The following is a 17,789-nucleotide window of genomic DNA, read 5'->3' on the forward strand; positions in this document are numbered from 1 at the left end:
CCACAAACGGCAGTATTTACAGGATGTCGAATTGGATTGGCGCATACTCCAGACTTAAATTCTATCGAGCATTTATGGGAGGAAAGTTCCGGCAAGAAATCCTGCATCAGCCACAAAATCGGACCTCAATAGGGCGCTCATTAAAAAATGAGATATCATCGATTCATGAAAAACCGATTGGAAGCTGTTATTAGGGCCAGGGGAGGGAGCAATATTTTCTTTACTGTTATTTAAAATCCCTTTTCATTGTGTAATATTCCTTTACGGTTGGTATTTTTTCTTTACCATAAAAATAATTCTATAACAACTAACAACAAGGACCATTTATTGTAAAGTAAAAAGTAATGGCTTTGAGATGATATAATTAGAAAAAATTAGAAGCTACAGATTTTTTGCTAGAGTCGATTTCTTTGCTCACGAGTGTATCTCACCCACTAAAGTATAAATTGTGTAGCTGAGGTACGCAGAATTGCTGTAAGTATACGTACGAACAAAATTTGAAAAAAGGAAATAAAATACTGTATGTTTCAATATTCAAATATCAAGATTGAAATATATTTAGCAAAAACCTGATATGAATATAAATTTAAAAATAACAGTAAGAATAAAATATTCTATTTAAATATGATTTTATACACAGTGTAACTAAAAATTATTATTTTGACTACGAATTTACCAAAAAAAAACTGAATTTTCAATATGTTAGATTATTAATACAGAGTGTCTCCTAAATGAATGAAATATGTTATCAATGTAAAATTTTTCAAAATTATGCATCTAGATTTTTTAGTATTTGTTAAAATTTTAGTTAAAATTTGCAACAGTATGAAATATGAATCTCCCATCCGTAAAAAATCCTAGGAACAATATTTATGTATTTAAATTAACGCTAAAGACTATTAAACTTGATATTTTCTTTAGTGTCAATGAAACAGAGTTGTCAAGATGAATATTGGTCAGTTTTATTAAAACAAAACTTCCACAAAAAAGAAAATTAGAATTGAAACGTTTCTTGACATATTTTTAAGGATTGTTATACCAAATTTGATAAGCTGCCAATAGAAATGTTGATTATCCATTTAGTGCAAACAGTGTTGGCAACAAAACTTGTTGGAAACATTTCAAAATAACTAGTTTGACATAATTATTGGTGACAATAAAACCATTAAATGAAAATCTTATTTATTAACCTTAGAATTGAATAATAACTACTAATTTCATCAATGAGCTAATTTTTTTTATTTGGGTGTAGAATGATTCATAAACAATTTCTATAAGTTCAAGAAATGTAATTCAAGAGACACTATGTATTGAATTCAATAGATTCAGAATAAATTATATGAAAACATTTACGAAATTGGTGTAAAATATTAAGACCAAATAAATAGGCACTTTGGTCTGTAATGTTCATTTTTATCCACTAAATCGTAAAAAATCTAGAATCTTTTTGTGTTATTATAACAAATATAAACACACAAGAAATAATGAAAAAAATGACACACAGAGTCCACTCTTTCAAACAAGCAAGGCAAACAGAAAGCCAACTAGAAAGTAATGACAACATTTACGATTGTAAACTGTAAAAGTTACATAGTTAGACAGGTTTAGTAAAATATTGACGAATTATTAACATACAAAAGATTATTAACAAAATAATTTGGATATCATAAGATTTACAGCATTTTCAATTAGAGTCTGATCAATATATGGCTATAATTTTCTTCATGATTGACCTTTTTATATATTTTTTATGATGATTTGTCTTAATTTTAGGTTTCCCCCTTAAATGAAATTTCTTTCAAAAATAGATAAAATCCGACCTACTTTGTTAAGACTAAAGTATGTCGAAATATTAAGATTTATGCTTCTAAATGTTCTTGATTTTAGGTCTCTTCTGTTTTAAAATTAGTTTTTTTTTTATAATTTTTGAAAGATAAAAATTGACGTTTCGACTTTTGTCTAAGTCTTTATCAAAATATATAAATATATTTAATACTAATTTTAAAACAGAAGACACCTAAAATCAAGAACATTTATAAACATAAACATAACAATAGGTCTAAGAAATGAGAAAATAAAGAAAAATATCGAGATTTTATCTATTTCAAAAAAAATTCAATTAAAGAATAATTAAAATCAAGAAAAATCATCACAAAATTTATATATGGATACCAATTTTATAATTTGGCATATTAACATAACATAAATTTAACTCAGGTATCGTAATCCATTCATACAAACGTATTTGAATGTGCGTTGTCCTTACTTCCGGCTTCAGATTATTGAAAAAATCCCCTATACAACAAAATTTAAAAACTAAAAAAATTATATTAAACCTATTTTACCCAAAAACTTGGTATTACTAAAAATATATATATACAATAAGCGTTTTCCATAACATTCTGAAATTCTGCAATAAAAATGTTTTATAAAATCATATATATGTATTTAAAGCTTTATTTAGCATAAACATACATATATTATATACATACATAATTTATTATGTAAAACTTTTATATTAATAAAAAAGAAATCGACTAGAAGTAGTTAGTAATCGCAGTCGACCCAACGAGTAGTATTTGCAGTAAATTTAAAATTAATTAATATATGATGGTTAGTCTTCACGCATATCACTTCTTTTTCAGTTTCTTAACAAAAAAATCTAAAACTCTCAAAAATTAAACGTGTATTTGCAATTATTTGTAAATACTTTATGGTACTATAATTTGTCAAGAGATTGAAAAACAAATTATTCCTGAGGTGTATACACATTTTAGAATACCTTCATAGGTATTTTAATGAATTAAATGCAAAAACAAATAACTCAGATTCGTCAGAGTTAAAAACGGAAACAGAAATTCAATTTTACACCCTATATATGTCAATATGCTGATAAATATTTTGAAGTAAAATGTTTTAATAAATTGGGAATCTATTTCCTAAAGGATAAAATACCCTCTTTATTTCTCAAAAACATGAATTCGAACTGTACATTTATTTCCTAAAATGCATATAAAATTAATCAGAATATCAATATACGAAACTTTAATGTCATTTGAAATACTTTTTCAAAATAAAATAGTGCTAGTGTAGCTAGATTTGTACTGAATGTTCTAATTTCAGTATTGAGTTTTCAGTTAGTATCAAATCAATTGAGAAAATAAGATTTGTATTATTCTATTTTAGCTGCAATAAGAATTTATTTTTCCAAATAACTATATTTTATTAGTTGCTTTTTGATTCTTCTCGTTAATACCTCTGAAAAGGAAGTGTTATTACTAGTTCTCTTGGAGTTTAAGCTGTTTTAAATTAGTGTAATTTTCAAACTTTCATGTTTTTTTGTTAATTTTCTATTAGCTTTTTTTGTACACCAAGTGATGTAAGCCGGGCAAATACCCAATGAGCTGGACATTTATACAATGGGTAAATGCCCGGAAATTTGCCCAAAGCCAACGTTTTGGCTTTTATAAAATTTAAAAAAAAATTATTTTTAATGTTAACTGATTTTGATATCACTTTCATTATTATGTATTTGAGCTTTTAAATAACTATATCAATCATTATGTATAAAAATTTTTCTAATGTTAAAATGATATCTAATGATGGGAAACTCTTTGAAAGTTGATATTTTCTGGGTAACAATAGACAAAATGATAGAACTGATAAAGACAATTATTCATATTCATACAATAATCACAAATTTCAATAAGTTGGAAGCAATTATCAATGAGAATCTTTCATCATCTCCATGGCAAACTGCAGAAGAGAAGGCAGTTTTAACGAAATTTAGAAGTAGAAATGAATTTGGTACCAAGTCAGTTACGAGCTAATCTTCTTGATAGATCAGCACAAGGTTGTAAACTAAATCCTGTTGAGATGCTTGAAGCAAAAAGCTTCATATGCGAAACAGAAAATCACACGTGTTCAGATGTACTTCAAGTGAAATGGATTGATTCCAGAGACAAGCAAGTAATTTGTTCCACACAATTTGTGTGGGGAAGCAATAATCATGTGGTGGCGAAGATTGAGAGATACCTGTAAATTTGCGGAAGTTGCAATAAAAATTTTTAGGGCACTAGTGACATTTACTACCACTGTCAGAACTTTCAACGCTTTTACTGGATTCACAATAAAATGAGAAGTCGGGTAACACATGATAGGGCAGCAAAACTAATTTATCTAGCTTTTGAATGGATAGGTGCAGAAAATAGAGGAGGAAATCTTTGAGGCTGTTAAAAACATCAACTATTTGTTATTAGCTGGCCATTGGATATGACTTAATATATGTTTTCTATACCAAAAAAGCACTACAAATTGGTGTTGACTAAAAAGGGAAGAGAACTCTAAATAAAACAGCTTAGAATAGTTGCCCTCCTGGTTGTTACATTTGTACTTCCTATTTTTTCCTATTACATACTTTATTATATAATTCCATAACAATTGTTTATTTTTTTTGCATTTATCGTGTTTTATTTAAAGTTTCTACTATCAAATAATACCTACATTCACCATAATGAATTTCCAGAAAGTGATTTATAAAAAATACATAGAAATTAATACATTAGATTAAACATACAAATATTGTAAATAAAATTTGATCAATAATATATTTTTAAATTAGATTCTTTAATTAGTATTATTAACAAGTTCTTGTTCGATAATAATTCAATAAAAAATACATAAATGACCTGGCGTTTTTGTATTTTGTGCATTCGACCGTGCATACGCTCCAAATCATAAATTAGTGGGCAATTTACATCATTATGTACACTTACTCTTTTATGTTTCCCCAAAAACTAATTGTCAATGAGAAGAGGCCTAAAATCGAGAAAATTCATCAAGAAAAACGTATAAAAAGAGGTCTAAGTGAAAAATTATTTTTTAGAGAAATTCCCATTTGAAAGTTTTGTGTAACGAGGACTTGATGACTATTTTCTTTTTGGTCCTTTTCCTCCAAAGACATTTTATTAGATAAGACTGGATCACAATAAAAGTTTAAATAAAATTGTTGAAATAAATAAAAGTCGTTATTTTTTAATAAAATTTTTCAATTTAATATCTTCAAATTTTGACAAAAAAATTTTAGGTACATTTTACAAATTTCTTCTTTTATATTAAAATGATTATTTATAAAAAATACTGCTAGAAATGATTTTGTACAGACAGTTTTCATTAATATATAATAATTTGAGAATAAGTTACAATGTGTTTGAATGTTTAAATATCGATATCGAGACTGTTTTGCTTTTATAAGATTTACTACTCACCAAAAAAAAAAAATTAAAAATAAATTAGGAATCCACCAAATTTTTTGGTATACAAATAAATACATTTGATATATTATACATGCTCAGGCAGTTACATAAGTTTTGGAAAATACAGTGTGTTTCAAAAGAATTGCACAAAAAATTTAGTTAACTAAATGTTTATTAAAAATCATCAAGAATATAAAAATTAAACATGCTTAAGTTATGAAAAGGTTAAATAAATTGTAAATATTAAGGATGTTAATAAAATATATTCTGTAAAACCACAAAAATGAAGTGTTTTTTATTATTTTTTTTCTATATTATTGAAAATTTTGGTTTTATTTAATTTTTTTGTCTAGAAAAAAAGAAAAAATAAATTTATATACGCACAAAAATTAGTTATAAAGAGTAAAGACGTGAAATCTAGAGCATTATGTAGTTAAAAAGCAGTGTTTGAAAAATTCAAGCAAATGTCAATTAAATGAAACCTATACGAAAAAAATTGTCCTTATAGCTTAAATTTTTATAAGTGTACAAATAAAAAAATAGAAGCAAATAGTGGGAAACAAAGTTATTGATAAACAGATATCGATATAGAAGATGGAGTTCCAGAAAAAATTGTGGGAGCAATAAAAAAAGCAACAGTAAAATCGAAAGCCTGTTACGAAAAGCATTTAGAAATCGATATTGAAAAGAAAATAATAAATGAAGAAGTCGTTTAAGCATATTTTTTTTAATTTCCAAACATTACTTTTCTAACTATAAATAAAATTCGAAAATTAATGCAATAAAATGAACACATTAATAATTATTTCAAACTAAAAGTATATCGAGCAATATAAGTTACTATTAGTAGATCTCAAAATTTCGAGAAATGGTCTGCAGCTCATACTGTAATTTGTTTAACTCAAACTACAAGAAATTATTATCCGGTTTGCTTTTAGGTATCAAATGTCAATGTGTCAAAAGGGGCTTGCCCTTAATGGGATTGCAATTTTCAAAAAAAGGAGTGAAACTGTCGAAGACTTTCTGAGAGCATCAAAAGTCAATGAAATTGCAAGTTTATTTCCATATTTTACTCGTATGGAAATCTTATTCGGGGTGTTTTATAATTTAAGATCCCAAAATCGGGAATAAATGTTACTAAAAATTATATAACCTACATTTAAGTGTATATAGGAATTTTTTTCTTAAAATATTATTGAAAAAATAAACAAATTTGTGCAAATCTCTTGTCACACATTGAAATCTAAGTTAAAAGTAATATTGGAGATAGTAGTAGTTATAGTATGAGGTTTTTACCAGTTAAGAAAGCTTTAGATTTTTAAAAATCCAATTACATATGTTATAAAAACCAAATTTATTTTACATCATTTGGACACTACTCTACTCACATATTATAATCAGATGAACCAGTGAATTCACACGAAAACCCCAAAAAAGATCTTCACAGGATTAAATTTCTTCTAAAATCCTTTCGAAATGGAAGTTGGTTAAAACATTCGTTAATTCTGTATTTTACTGGAAATTGGTGATGTAATTTTATGAAATACCATTCATGAATAACTAAATTGGAATTTCTGGAACCATTGGTTATATTCATACAGAACATACTATTTATACTACCACTACACCAACACTTGTACTGTCAGTGTTAGTGTAGTGTATGGTGGAAATTAAAAAAAAAACAAATCGCATGGAGAAGATGCAATAGTGGGAGAACTAATTGAGTTTGAAGAAACAGCGATACACGAATTAAAGAAATGTGGAAAACAGAGGTTATGTCAATGAGTGGTACAAAGAAATAATTTGCCCAATACATTAAAGGAGATAAGGCCATACTATAGAGAAATAACTTTATTAGACACCACTTAACAAAACCCTGACTACTGTCTAAGAAATAAGGAAATCTCGAACAAAAAAATCGGTAAACATCTATGTGAGAAGTATGGAAATATGCTACGAACGAAAAAGACTGGAGAATCCACAAACATCATTCGATTGGTCAAAGAGAATGATGAATACCAAAACATACAGTGGCAGAAAAAAAGGCAGACCCCATGTCAATTGTACCGATCAAGTTCACAAAAAATGAATGTGAGACGATGGGGAACGTTGTTGAAGAATAGAACCAAGGCTCACACCATACTGTAGTGCACAATTGGTAAGGTGGTAAAGTATGGTGTAGTGGTAGTGTAAACAGTGTGTTCAATACGATTCATGAATTTTTGATTGATTTAAATGTTTGTCCACAATTCCAGGACTTTACTCAAATACAAAATATATATTACAGTTGAAATCCGTTTTCAGTTAATTCTAGTTTTGACAAAGAAAGATTAGTTTCCGTTAAACTTGTTTTTACTAGTCAAAACTAGTATTGACCTTACCCTAGGCGCTAAAGCTAGTTTTTCACATTTTTCTCTAGGAAATAAAATTTTTAGTTGAAAATAGCTTTCATTAAAGAATCCTACTAATGGCAACTAATGTTTCCAGTTGAAAAATTTATTGTTTTAAAATTTTATTCTAGTAGAAAACTAAAAAGTCAGAATTTTTAAAATAAACTTTCGTGGCATATTATTTTTTTTGTACAAATTAGATTAGAATCACAAGATTTTTTCCAGAAGCATCTAACGAAATCTTGCCAGTCACCTGAGCTGGTGGATGATTTTTCAGTAACACTGCGAAAAGAGAAAGACTCCAAAATTTTATTTAAATTGACACTAGTTTTCACTACCCAATAAAAAGATGTAGTTAACTATAGTTTGATTAGTAAAAACTAGTTTTAACTGAAAGGGTTTATGAGAACTAATTTTCCCTAGTCAAAACTAAAATTAACTGAAAATGGTTTTCAACTGTAATATATACAATGATCATCATATGAAATATTCCACTGGTCGTTCAGAAATAATTTTATTTGGTTATCGAAGTAGATGGGGACAATTTGATATTACTAAAATAAGTAGAATATTTGCAGTATAAAAATTCTACAAAATATGAAACCATTTTTAGTTATTTCGATTTAAATTTTATTCGAATAAATGCTACTGGACACACTCACTGTATGTTATAAATTGAATATTTTAACCAATATAAATTCGTTAAAATGAAAAAAAAAAATATTAAATACGTATTCTGATGTTACAACTATCAGATTTAAATTCGGGTAGGTAATTTCAGTTAGTAATAACCCTGTACAAATTCGTAGTTATAAATCGGCGAATTTTTCCGACATTTTAGCAATCCAGTTTATTTTATAAAATATCCTTGTTTCCCCTCATAGGTTTACGTAGAAAAAAAATTTAGACGTAGCACCAATCAATTCATAAAAGATAAACGAACTACCTCGTACAATTGTCCATTTTTTCCTCTAGAAAAAAAAGTAAGTCTCATCACTGGAAAATATTTCCATCACTAATAGTGACGCACCGGCACGCCAAATCAGTCCTGTAATGTCCGTTAAAACTATAGCCAGAAGATGTTGAAAACAAATCGCACCGTTTTGTTTATATACATAAAATTAAGCATATTGATACGCGAAATAACAGTAAAATTAACAAAAAACATATCGTAAATAAATATTTGAAAATATATATATACCACAGAACGTGAAGACTTTTTGGTTAGTGAAATTTGTCAAAGGGTTAAAACGTTCAAAAAAATCCAAACTTTTGATATACACTAGTTTAAAAATCGTGGTAATACTACTAATATGGTAATAATTCCAAGGATGCTTGACAAAATTAATATTTTATCTATCGGAATCAAAAAACTACTTTTTCTCACTGTTTATGTGTACATAGTAAGATAATAATTTATATGTTAAAGTGATTCTTAAAAACTAATACTAAAAATTCGTTTGAAAAAGTTACAAGAAAAACTTCAAGCAAAATAAAAATGTTTTAACTTCTTTCATACCACTATATAATTTCACACAATTTCACGTTTGAAATAACATCCTACTACATATCTTAACCATTTTAGGCACTGTAACTCAGAATATTTTAACAGTGCGTTAATTTTCGTCTTGTTTTAGTAATTTTTTTTAGGTTTATAGTTATAGAAGGATAGATTAGGTTAGTGTACTTTTGAAGACAATAATTTGTGAAAATATTTTGTGTAGAGTTACTTGACGGTAAGATATGTAAGAAATAATTTTGCTTGAAATTTTCACTTCTTATGTTTGAGTTGAGTTGTTACCATTAAAAAGTAGGTTCCTTGAAAAATTGTACCTAATGATTTAGTATCGGAATTAGTTCAGGAATGCGTACACTTTCAAAGCTACTTTTATCTTTTATTTCATAAAATTGTTCTTAAAAAAACAGTTCCTTGTGTTGAAAATAATTAAGGATTTAACATGTACTGTCAATTTTCAAATTATAAAGTTGAGATTTTTTTATAAAAAATGCAATTTGTACAATTGTGAACTAAGGTATTGAATTTCAAAAATCAGTAGAGGCAGCAAAAGATTAAAAGTCTACAGGTGGCTAATTTGTAAATCCGCAACTAGTGTTTTTGAAAATACTATAATTAATTTATAATCCTCATAAATTCTGATTTTTTTTCAAATTGTATGTATGAAAACAACACCAAAATATCAATACAGAATAAAAAAAATTATTTTAACAATTTATGATTGATCCGACTCTACTTAGTGATGATGCACTAAATTTTTCGCTAGCGTGACGTGGAATAATATTGAATTTCATGAAGGGTTATTTTAAACAATGAAATTTTTAACAATCAAAATCAATTAAATACTTTTACTTACTTTGTTACTTTGAAATTTATTTGGAAATTTGGAAATTTAATAAAACCCTTTAAAATTACAAAAATTGATATTTAAAACATTAAAATTTGGTAATTAGGATCGATGAACTGCTTTTCCTCACTTTGTCAGGTCAGTTATCAATTTACTATTAAAATGTAAGTCAAAATTACTTGAGGTTTTAATTAATCTAAAGGTAAGTTTAAAAGCTAAAAATTTGTATAGCATTTTGAGAAATTTTGAAAACAAAACTACATAAAATGAAGTTACCTTCATCAAATATGAAACATATGTAGATTTGTAATAGAAATTAGTTTATGTTATGAGTAAAACCATTCCTCAAATGGAAATCATTACAGAACATGATGAAATATTAAAAATTGCACAAAAAACATGTTCTGTTCTTTTTCGAAGGTTCTGAACGTTTTAAACCTCAAGATGGAAAAATATTGTATGCCAAAAAATGTGAAAAAATATCAAATGACATGTGGACTCTGTGAATTTACCTATTCGATATTACTAAAAGTAATTATTTTGTAACACCCTTCAGAAAGACATGAAAGTTATATTCATATAACAATGAAAAGGAAGCAAACAAGACTGAAATAAATTTAATAAACATTTCTGGTAACTATCGAAAAAATTTTATACCACGAAATTCGAAAATTATTTGATTGTTGTCATAAAATTATTCAAATGGAACAAACAACACTTGTAAAATTTAACAACGTCCATTTACCAACTCCTAAAACAATTACCCTGTTTAAATATTGTCCAAAATTTCAAAAAACTCACTAAAATCCAACCAAAACAAAAAAAAACATCTAAACATTGGAGTACTACAAGGAACATTTCTAAGGCCACTTCTTGTGACGATTTTGTAACAATAAGCCAAACAATTATTCAAGATATATAACTATCGTATCTTTCCGAATGATGTGGTATTTTTTTTAAGTGTAATTTGTACATGGGTGAGCAAAAATCTTTCAACAAAGAAAATCATAATCGAAGAGATCCGCTAAACCTTCCGTTGAGTCTAAACTGAAGTTGTACTCGGATTGCATAAGTGGTTCTAATAAGACCAACTCACTGCTCAACAGAGGATCCGTAATACCTGTAACAGAAAAAAAAATTAAAGTAAACTGTGTGAGTATAGTGAAATATCAATGTAAAAACTTAAAAAAAAAACTCAATTACAATCTACCAGATAATAAACATAATTCCCCGATAAAATACAATAAATTTAAACTGTATTCAACTGATTCCCAAACCACTTTTGAGGACAATTTCAATTAAATGGAGTTTCGAGATTCAAAATCAAAATTAAAACCAATTTGTTTAAATTAATTCATGGTGCGATCTTGTAGCATCTTATGTAGATTGTTACCATAGAATATGTAGATTCAACCAGATTTTACCCGTTTTAAAAAATAAAGTTTCTGCAACCATTGGTCTACTTTACCTTGGTTATCAAAATAATGAGTCTAGGTATAGTCGTAGAAAAAAATGTGTTCATTGTAAAATGATTTTGGTTAATAGTATAATACAGTGATATCATTTGATTAACACCCAGCCCCTTTAAGCTTAAAAGGCTAAATATACCATAAAGCAACAATTACAGCAGAGTTAGATGTCGGTAGCTCAAATAGTGAGCTGAATCCCATGGTGCTACGCTAGTTACAGCAGCCCTCATGGGATGCAGCACATTATAAGAGTAAAGCAGTGGCCCAAAGCACAATATTAATTAATAACAAGTTACAAATAATTATTATTAAGCGTAGTATTGAATCGGTGTATGTTTATATTATATAGAAAAATTTTGAAATCGTCAATAGGAATGGTATATGGAAAATCCTAAATAACAGAGGTATAGAAAAAAACTAATAAACGGAGTAAAGGCTTTAACAGACGAAAAACTATGTCAAGAGTTAGGCAAATAGGTTCGAAACAAGAAGAGTAAAGCAAGGATGTATATTAAGCCCATTATTATTTACCATAGTGTTAGATGAAGGAAAAAAACAAAAAGACAAATAAAATAGTATAAAATCGGGCATTGGAAAATGGGAGACATTAAAATATCGGGAAATACTATACTCAGATGACATAGTAATAATGGCAGTAGATGAGACAACCAAGAGTACAAGACGATGATGATAAGCCGAAAGGAGAAGATAAATAAAATATAGAGCAGATCAAAAGCTTTCAATACCTTATCATGACACTAACAGAAGATAGAAGATTGGAACAAAAAATAAACGTGGGAACTAGAACAGCCGGGATATTATACAACACAATTAAGACACAGTTTATAGCCATTAAGGAAATATCAAAACAAACAAAAAACAAATATATAAAAAAGTAGCCATACCCATATTGACATACCGATAAGAAATAAGACAAAAGACCCACCCGAAAAAGGTAGAACCGCTTCAGGATTAAGTAAGCAAGTAAGTTACCTGAAAAATTGTTAATAACAAATGTTAATGATATCCAAGCAACCCAAGCGAAGTGTTTAGTAGCCGCGTAGCTAGAACTCTGCCTGTGATGTGAATTTAAAAGTGACACAAGTCACAGATAGAGCTCAGGAACGCAATTACTGATTGTGCTGAAAAGGAGAGTTAGTCCCTTCTGTTAGTGGAAATTATAGTAAAAAAGTTATTTTACAAAATACTCACAAAAGGAAGTACTGTGAAATATTGATACGTTTACAATAAATTAAATCAAATTAAACAAAAATTATGATCAAAAGAAGTTTATGTTAGTAAAATAACTTCCTTTTTTAGTATTAAATCTATACTAACTTCAATAAAAATTGGAACAACTAGAATTTGTTGAACGATTTTATTAAATTTTCGTTTCATGAAACAAAGTACAGGCAGTAATTCATTTGAAGTTTTTCATTTACAATAAACAAAAAATAAATTTGAATAATTAAATTAGTCAGTGTGTAATTAACCTCCAATTTTGGAAATTGTTCTAAAGTTGAGAACATTTTTTCCAACAAACGTATTTTCAATATCATAGTATTAGTAGGATGAAAGAGGCAACCGATAACCGAAATATTACAACATTATTGAGATGTTGGAAACAGATGCAAGGAGAAATCCAACGAAATTTAGTACAATATGTAATGGTTTGAAATCATCTTCATCATGAGTGGAAACCTAAACCCAGCTAATTACATAACCAATGCGCCTCCATATCTTCAGCAGCTAGGAAATCTCATTTTCCAACAGGACCCTAATATGCCAAGGTTTACTCATTTGCCTATTGAAGATGTAACCATCATCAATAGATGATTAATTTATCACAAGTAGCTAAAAATCAATTGAATGATAATATGTCATACTGTTTAAATGGGTACATTACAAATTGCGGAAGAAGGAATTAAAAAAAGTTGTTAACTCTGTGCATTTTTGTTTTCAAGTTTTATTTATTACTTTATTTCATGAAAACAGGCGTTTCTCGATAAAATCTCTTGTTTAGATGTTGGTAATTTGTACAGAAGTCAGTATAGACAAACATATAATTTAAAAGCAAATTATAAAAACAAATAATGTAGGCTATAGGCAATTCTTGTAGAAAGAAAATCCAAGATTGTAATAAACCTTTCTATTGTTACAAAATTAAAAGATTATAAGCTTGGAACCTCTTCCTACTACAACTCAAAAATCTCAATTCTGATACTTCTAGCCGCAGGTGGATTAAATTCATCAAAGGAATTTTTATTCTTAATGAACTAATTCTTTTTCACTATCTTGAAAATGCTTCTCAAGAAGTAAGACTAATTAAGGATATTAAAGATTCTATTGATGAAACAAAATTTGATAGAGTTAAAATATCAGAAGAGTCAGAATATCGTCGAGGTATTCTCATTAATCCAAAAGACTCCTCAAACTCTCATATAGCCACATATCATAGCAGAGGACTATGGGAAACACCCAAAAATACATTGCAAGGGATAACACTGCCTAGTTGTTGTCATTTTTACAGAATTTGTTTAATTTTATTACATGGAAGAGAAGCTGTCAGAATAACCAGTATTCCAACTAAAAACTGACACTGAATAAAAATAATTATTGTAGAACATAGAAAAGGAAATTGCACCCTTCGTGATCAATTAACATCGTAAATACAATCGAAGAATAGAATTTGGGTGTTGTAGGGTTAAAGTTATATTGAGTTTTAAATGATAACGTAAATTTTTACCTAAATTACTATTAATTTCAGTCTGTGTACTACTAAAGTTATAACGCCCCACCATAGGACCAAATCCTTCTCCATCACCCTGTAGAAACATTTCGCTCTTTAACAATTGTTCGGGGGAGTGTTGCGGCGTCACCAATTGCTGGTTTTGTTGATGTGATTGATTCTGCAGGTGATTTTGATGTTCATCTTGATTATTACCTAGCGAACTTGGACCTGGATCGAAGGAGTCTTTTGAAAAAGTTATATTTCTGCAAATCTACAAGAAAAAAATATAATAACCTTTAAGAAGATTCAATAGTAGTTAAAATCTACTGTCAGCTGTAAACAACCATTTAAAGTACACTCGTGAGCAAAAAAATCGACTTTTGACAGTAAGTCGATTTTTTTGCATGTGAGTGTAGTTGCCATACTTACCCCTGACGATATTGGTCTAGGCGTTGGGCTTTCCAACTGAGGCACTAGCGGAGTAGACATATCAAATAGACCGGGACTGATTTTAATATCCCTCAATAACATATCCATTGGTGGTACGTGTTTAGGTTTGACTGGAGGGATGTTCTCCGGACAAAGAAATACATCAATTTCACCGATTTCACTTTTCATTTGGATACTGTATTTATCTTCGTACCTGTCGGTTCTAGGTACGGAAAGTTGTGTACTTGGTGGCGCTTTGATCGCCATCACTGTTTTATTTCGGAAGGAGTCGATGGATCGGAGATCTTGGTAAGTTACATATCCGTACCTGTGGATATTATAAATATAAAAATCGTTACTTCCTTCAAATATAACACTTGACTGAATGAATCGCGAAAAAAATATTTTATAATGTGATTAAACGACTGTTAACTGACCTGTCATTCGTTAATTTACTCAATTCGCTTTCTGCGGACACTATCAGCCTATCTAGATTATTTTCCATGTCTTCTAGACTCTGTATCTTCTTTGTTAAAGTCAGATACTTACTGTTTTGTCCATGTGCCCCTTTCCATTGGATATTATTTTTTGATTTTTTTTCTAATATACCGATACCTTCCAGTACATTTGTGATGTCATAAATCCTCCTTTTTTGCACCTAACAAAAAAAAATTACATTTACAAAAAAATTACAAACTCACAAGAAGAAAAAAAGATCAAAATCCACTCAAGTTGAACACTGAACACCACTGAAAAAATTTCATATTGTATTCGCAGGCCATTTTCCATCATTTTTTTATTGTTTTATTGTACTGCAGTTTCGAGAGCTCTTGTGTGATATATAGTACAAAGGAACTCACAAAATAAGAGTTATTTTCAATTATGTCAAGCTATTATCAGTGCTTAATCAATTATTTTAAGAAATCATTACATACTAGACTCACATGTGTATGGTCAACATCTTATATAGCAAAAATAGACAAAAATCTTCTAATCCAGAAGATTTCAAACACAAGTAAGCATGTCTACATGGAATTAAAACCTCTTTTATCATTTCCTGAAATATTTGCATCAATCCTCTTAATTATTGTAATTGTAGTTTTTTTACTGAATCATAAAGTTGATAGAACGTTGAATTTCCTCCTTTAATGCATTTGTGGTAGTGGGCTTGTTGTCATAGGTCATAAAAGAAAACTAATTGCGTTAAATCACATGATCCAGGGAGCCAATTCTGATCATGGCCTCGAATTGTATCGCGAGATCTAAGGGTAAGAAGAAAATTTCAAATCCAATACTGAGTGTTATAATAATATAAAATAGATTGTCATATGAATTAATTTGTTCATACAAAGTTTGTTTAAAGATTCTAAAATATTAAAACCATCTGTCTCTATTAGACTTAGTTCTGAGCTGATTAACAAACTTCTCTTTCTTTTCCTTTTCTTTATTCTGTTACCATCACTTCTTTTAACCTTTTCTGTTTTTAGAATTCTTCTTACATCCTCCATATCTCCCCCTATTCCTTTGTTGTTTTTCAAATTATTTGATCTTCTTTCCATCTTAATATTGTTTTATTCATTATAATCCATGTTTTTTCATACTATTCAGATAAAGATCCAATTGGAACACGAAGTAGAAGTCGACCACGAAAGAGGTGGAGTGATAAACCTGGAGCCAGGATAAGGAAAGATATTTCAAAAGAAATAGGCGAAAGACCCATTATGGAAGAAAGAATAAGGATGAATAGTTTTTGCTGAGGTGATTTGTGACTGATCTATTATAGTCCTCTACATTTGGTTTACAATCTTCAACTTTATTCTTCTTATCCAACGACTTAAAAACTGAAACCTTCATGTTCGTTCTCTGTCAGTGGATATTGTAAGTCTAGTATCATAAACTGTACACTTGTTAAGCTATTCTGTGATTGGAAGAAACTACACAAGAACTCCTCAACAACCCCATCAATTTTGGACATCTTTCGAGCTTACAAACCTGTTAACACTTTTGAGTGTTTTTCTGTCTGTATTTTCTAATATGAACTATTTCACTTGCCTATGATCTTTCACCATAACTCAAAGTTGTGCTCCACACTATTTAACTGATTTTTAGTTATTTTCATATAACTGAAGGATTGCGGTCCAACGAATAGCTTATATACTAGATACTTGTCTATTTTTCAATTATACATTTGAACTTTTGTTTTATTTTATCCTAATATAAAATTATAGCTTACCTTTAGTTCTAAAGATGCTCTATTCAAATCTACTACACCATTGGGGCTCCTCTCTAACAGATCTGAGAATTTCTTTGTTAATAAACTCAACGAAGTGTCATACCTAGTATTCTTCTTAGCCGGTGGTTGCCTTCTTGGTTTCTTAGGTTGTGGTGCCTTAAATTCATTATCTATTCGCACCACTGACGGTGCTACACAGTGATGAGAGTCCAAATTTAATTTCCTACAAATAATTAATTTAAATAAAATTATTATTTTGCAAAATGGGAGGAAAATAGTTCTGCTGTAATGGTACTAGTTCAAAATAATAGATAAATATAAAAAGAGATAAAAATGGGAATAAATGAGGTAGGTGAGAGTTTAGAAATTAATCGAATGAATATTTGGACATGAAGATGTACATTATTCGACTAAAAAAGATATACCTACAATTCTAACGCGTTTTTGGGTAACACATCCAAGATTAAAAGGTTACTAAGATAGTTAGTTTATGTGTGGACTAAAGTGGGTCTATCAGTCACAATTATAGTAGATAAAAAAAGAAAAATGTTAAATTAACCTAACCATATTTAATTTTTACTTATATTAGATTTTATTTTAGTATCTACTATTTATTTGCAAAAGTAATTTATAAGAAATTCAATTTTTTAAGATAAGATCTACTTATTGTTTTTTTTTTAAATATGATGTAACTGCTCTTTTCTTCGATATAAACTACTTCCTGGTTCAGTGAACTAATTTCCAAGTAATTTATTTTGTTATGGAGCACGATTTAAGTTCAGCTTTTCAAGAAATGAATGTTAAAAATCACCATAGTCTTCAGTTACCTATGTTTTGTAAATTGAAACGTTTTCTCATTTCTTTATTCAAAAAAAAATTTTTTTATAACGATTTGTCTTGATTTCAGGTGTTTTTTCAT

General features: G+C 28.5%; 1 protein-coding gene across 2 annotated transcripts in view; it reads right to left on the bottom strand.

Moving 5' to 3' along the window:
• Positions 1-449: 449 nt before the first annotated feature.
• Positions 450-17,789, bottom strand: part of LOC130444946 (transcription factor E2F1-like) — a 30,505-nt gene continuing 13,165 nt past the window's right edge. For both annotated transcript variants that reach the window (XM_056780352.1, XM_056780343.1), the window contains exons 3-7: positions 16,871-17,093; positions 15,075-15,295; positions 14,638-14,965; positions 14,224-14,479; positions 450-11,128 (exon numbers count right to left, since the gene is read on the bottom strand). In XM_056780352.1, coding sequence (XP_056636330.1) covers positions 11,001-11,128; positions 14,224-14,479; positions 14,638-14,965; positions 15,075-15,295; positions 16,871-17,093 — 1,156 coding nt within the window. In that variant the 3' untranslated portion in view covers positions 450-11,000. The remainder of the gene's footprint in view (positions 11,129-14,223; positions 14,480-14,637; positions 14,966-15,074; positions 15,296-16,870; positions 17,094-17,789) is intronic.

The sequence above is a fragment of the Diorhabda sublineata genome, chromosome 1 (assembly GCF_026230105.1).
Source record: "Diorhabda sublineata isolate icDioSubl1.1 chromosome 1, icDioSubl1.1, whole genome shotgun sequence".
Taxonomy (NCBI): Eukaryota; Metazoa; Arthropoda; class Insecta; order Coleoptera; family Chrysomelidae; genus Diorhabda; species Diorhabda sublineata.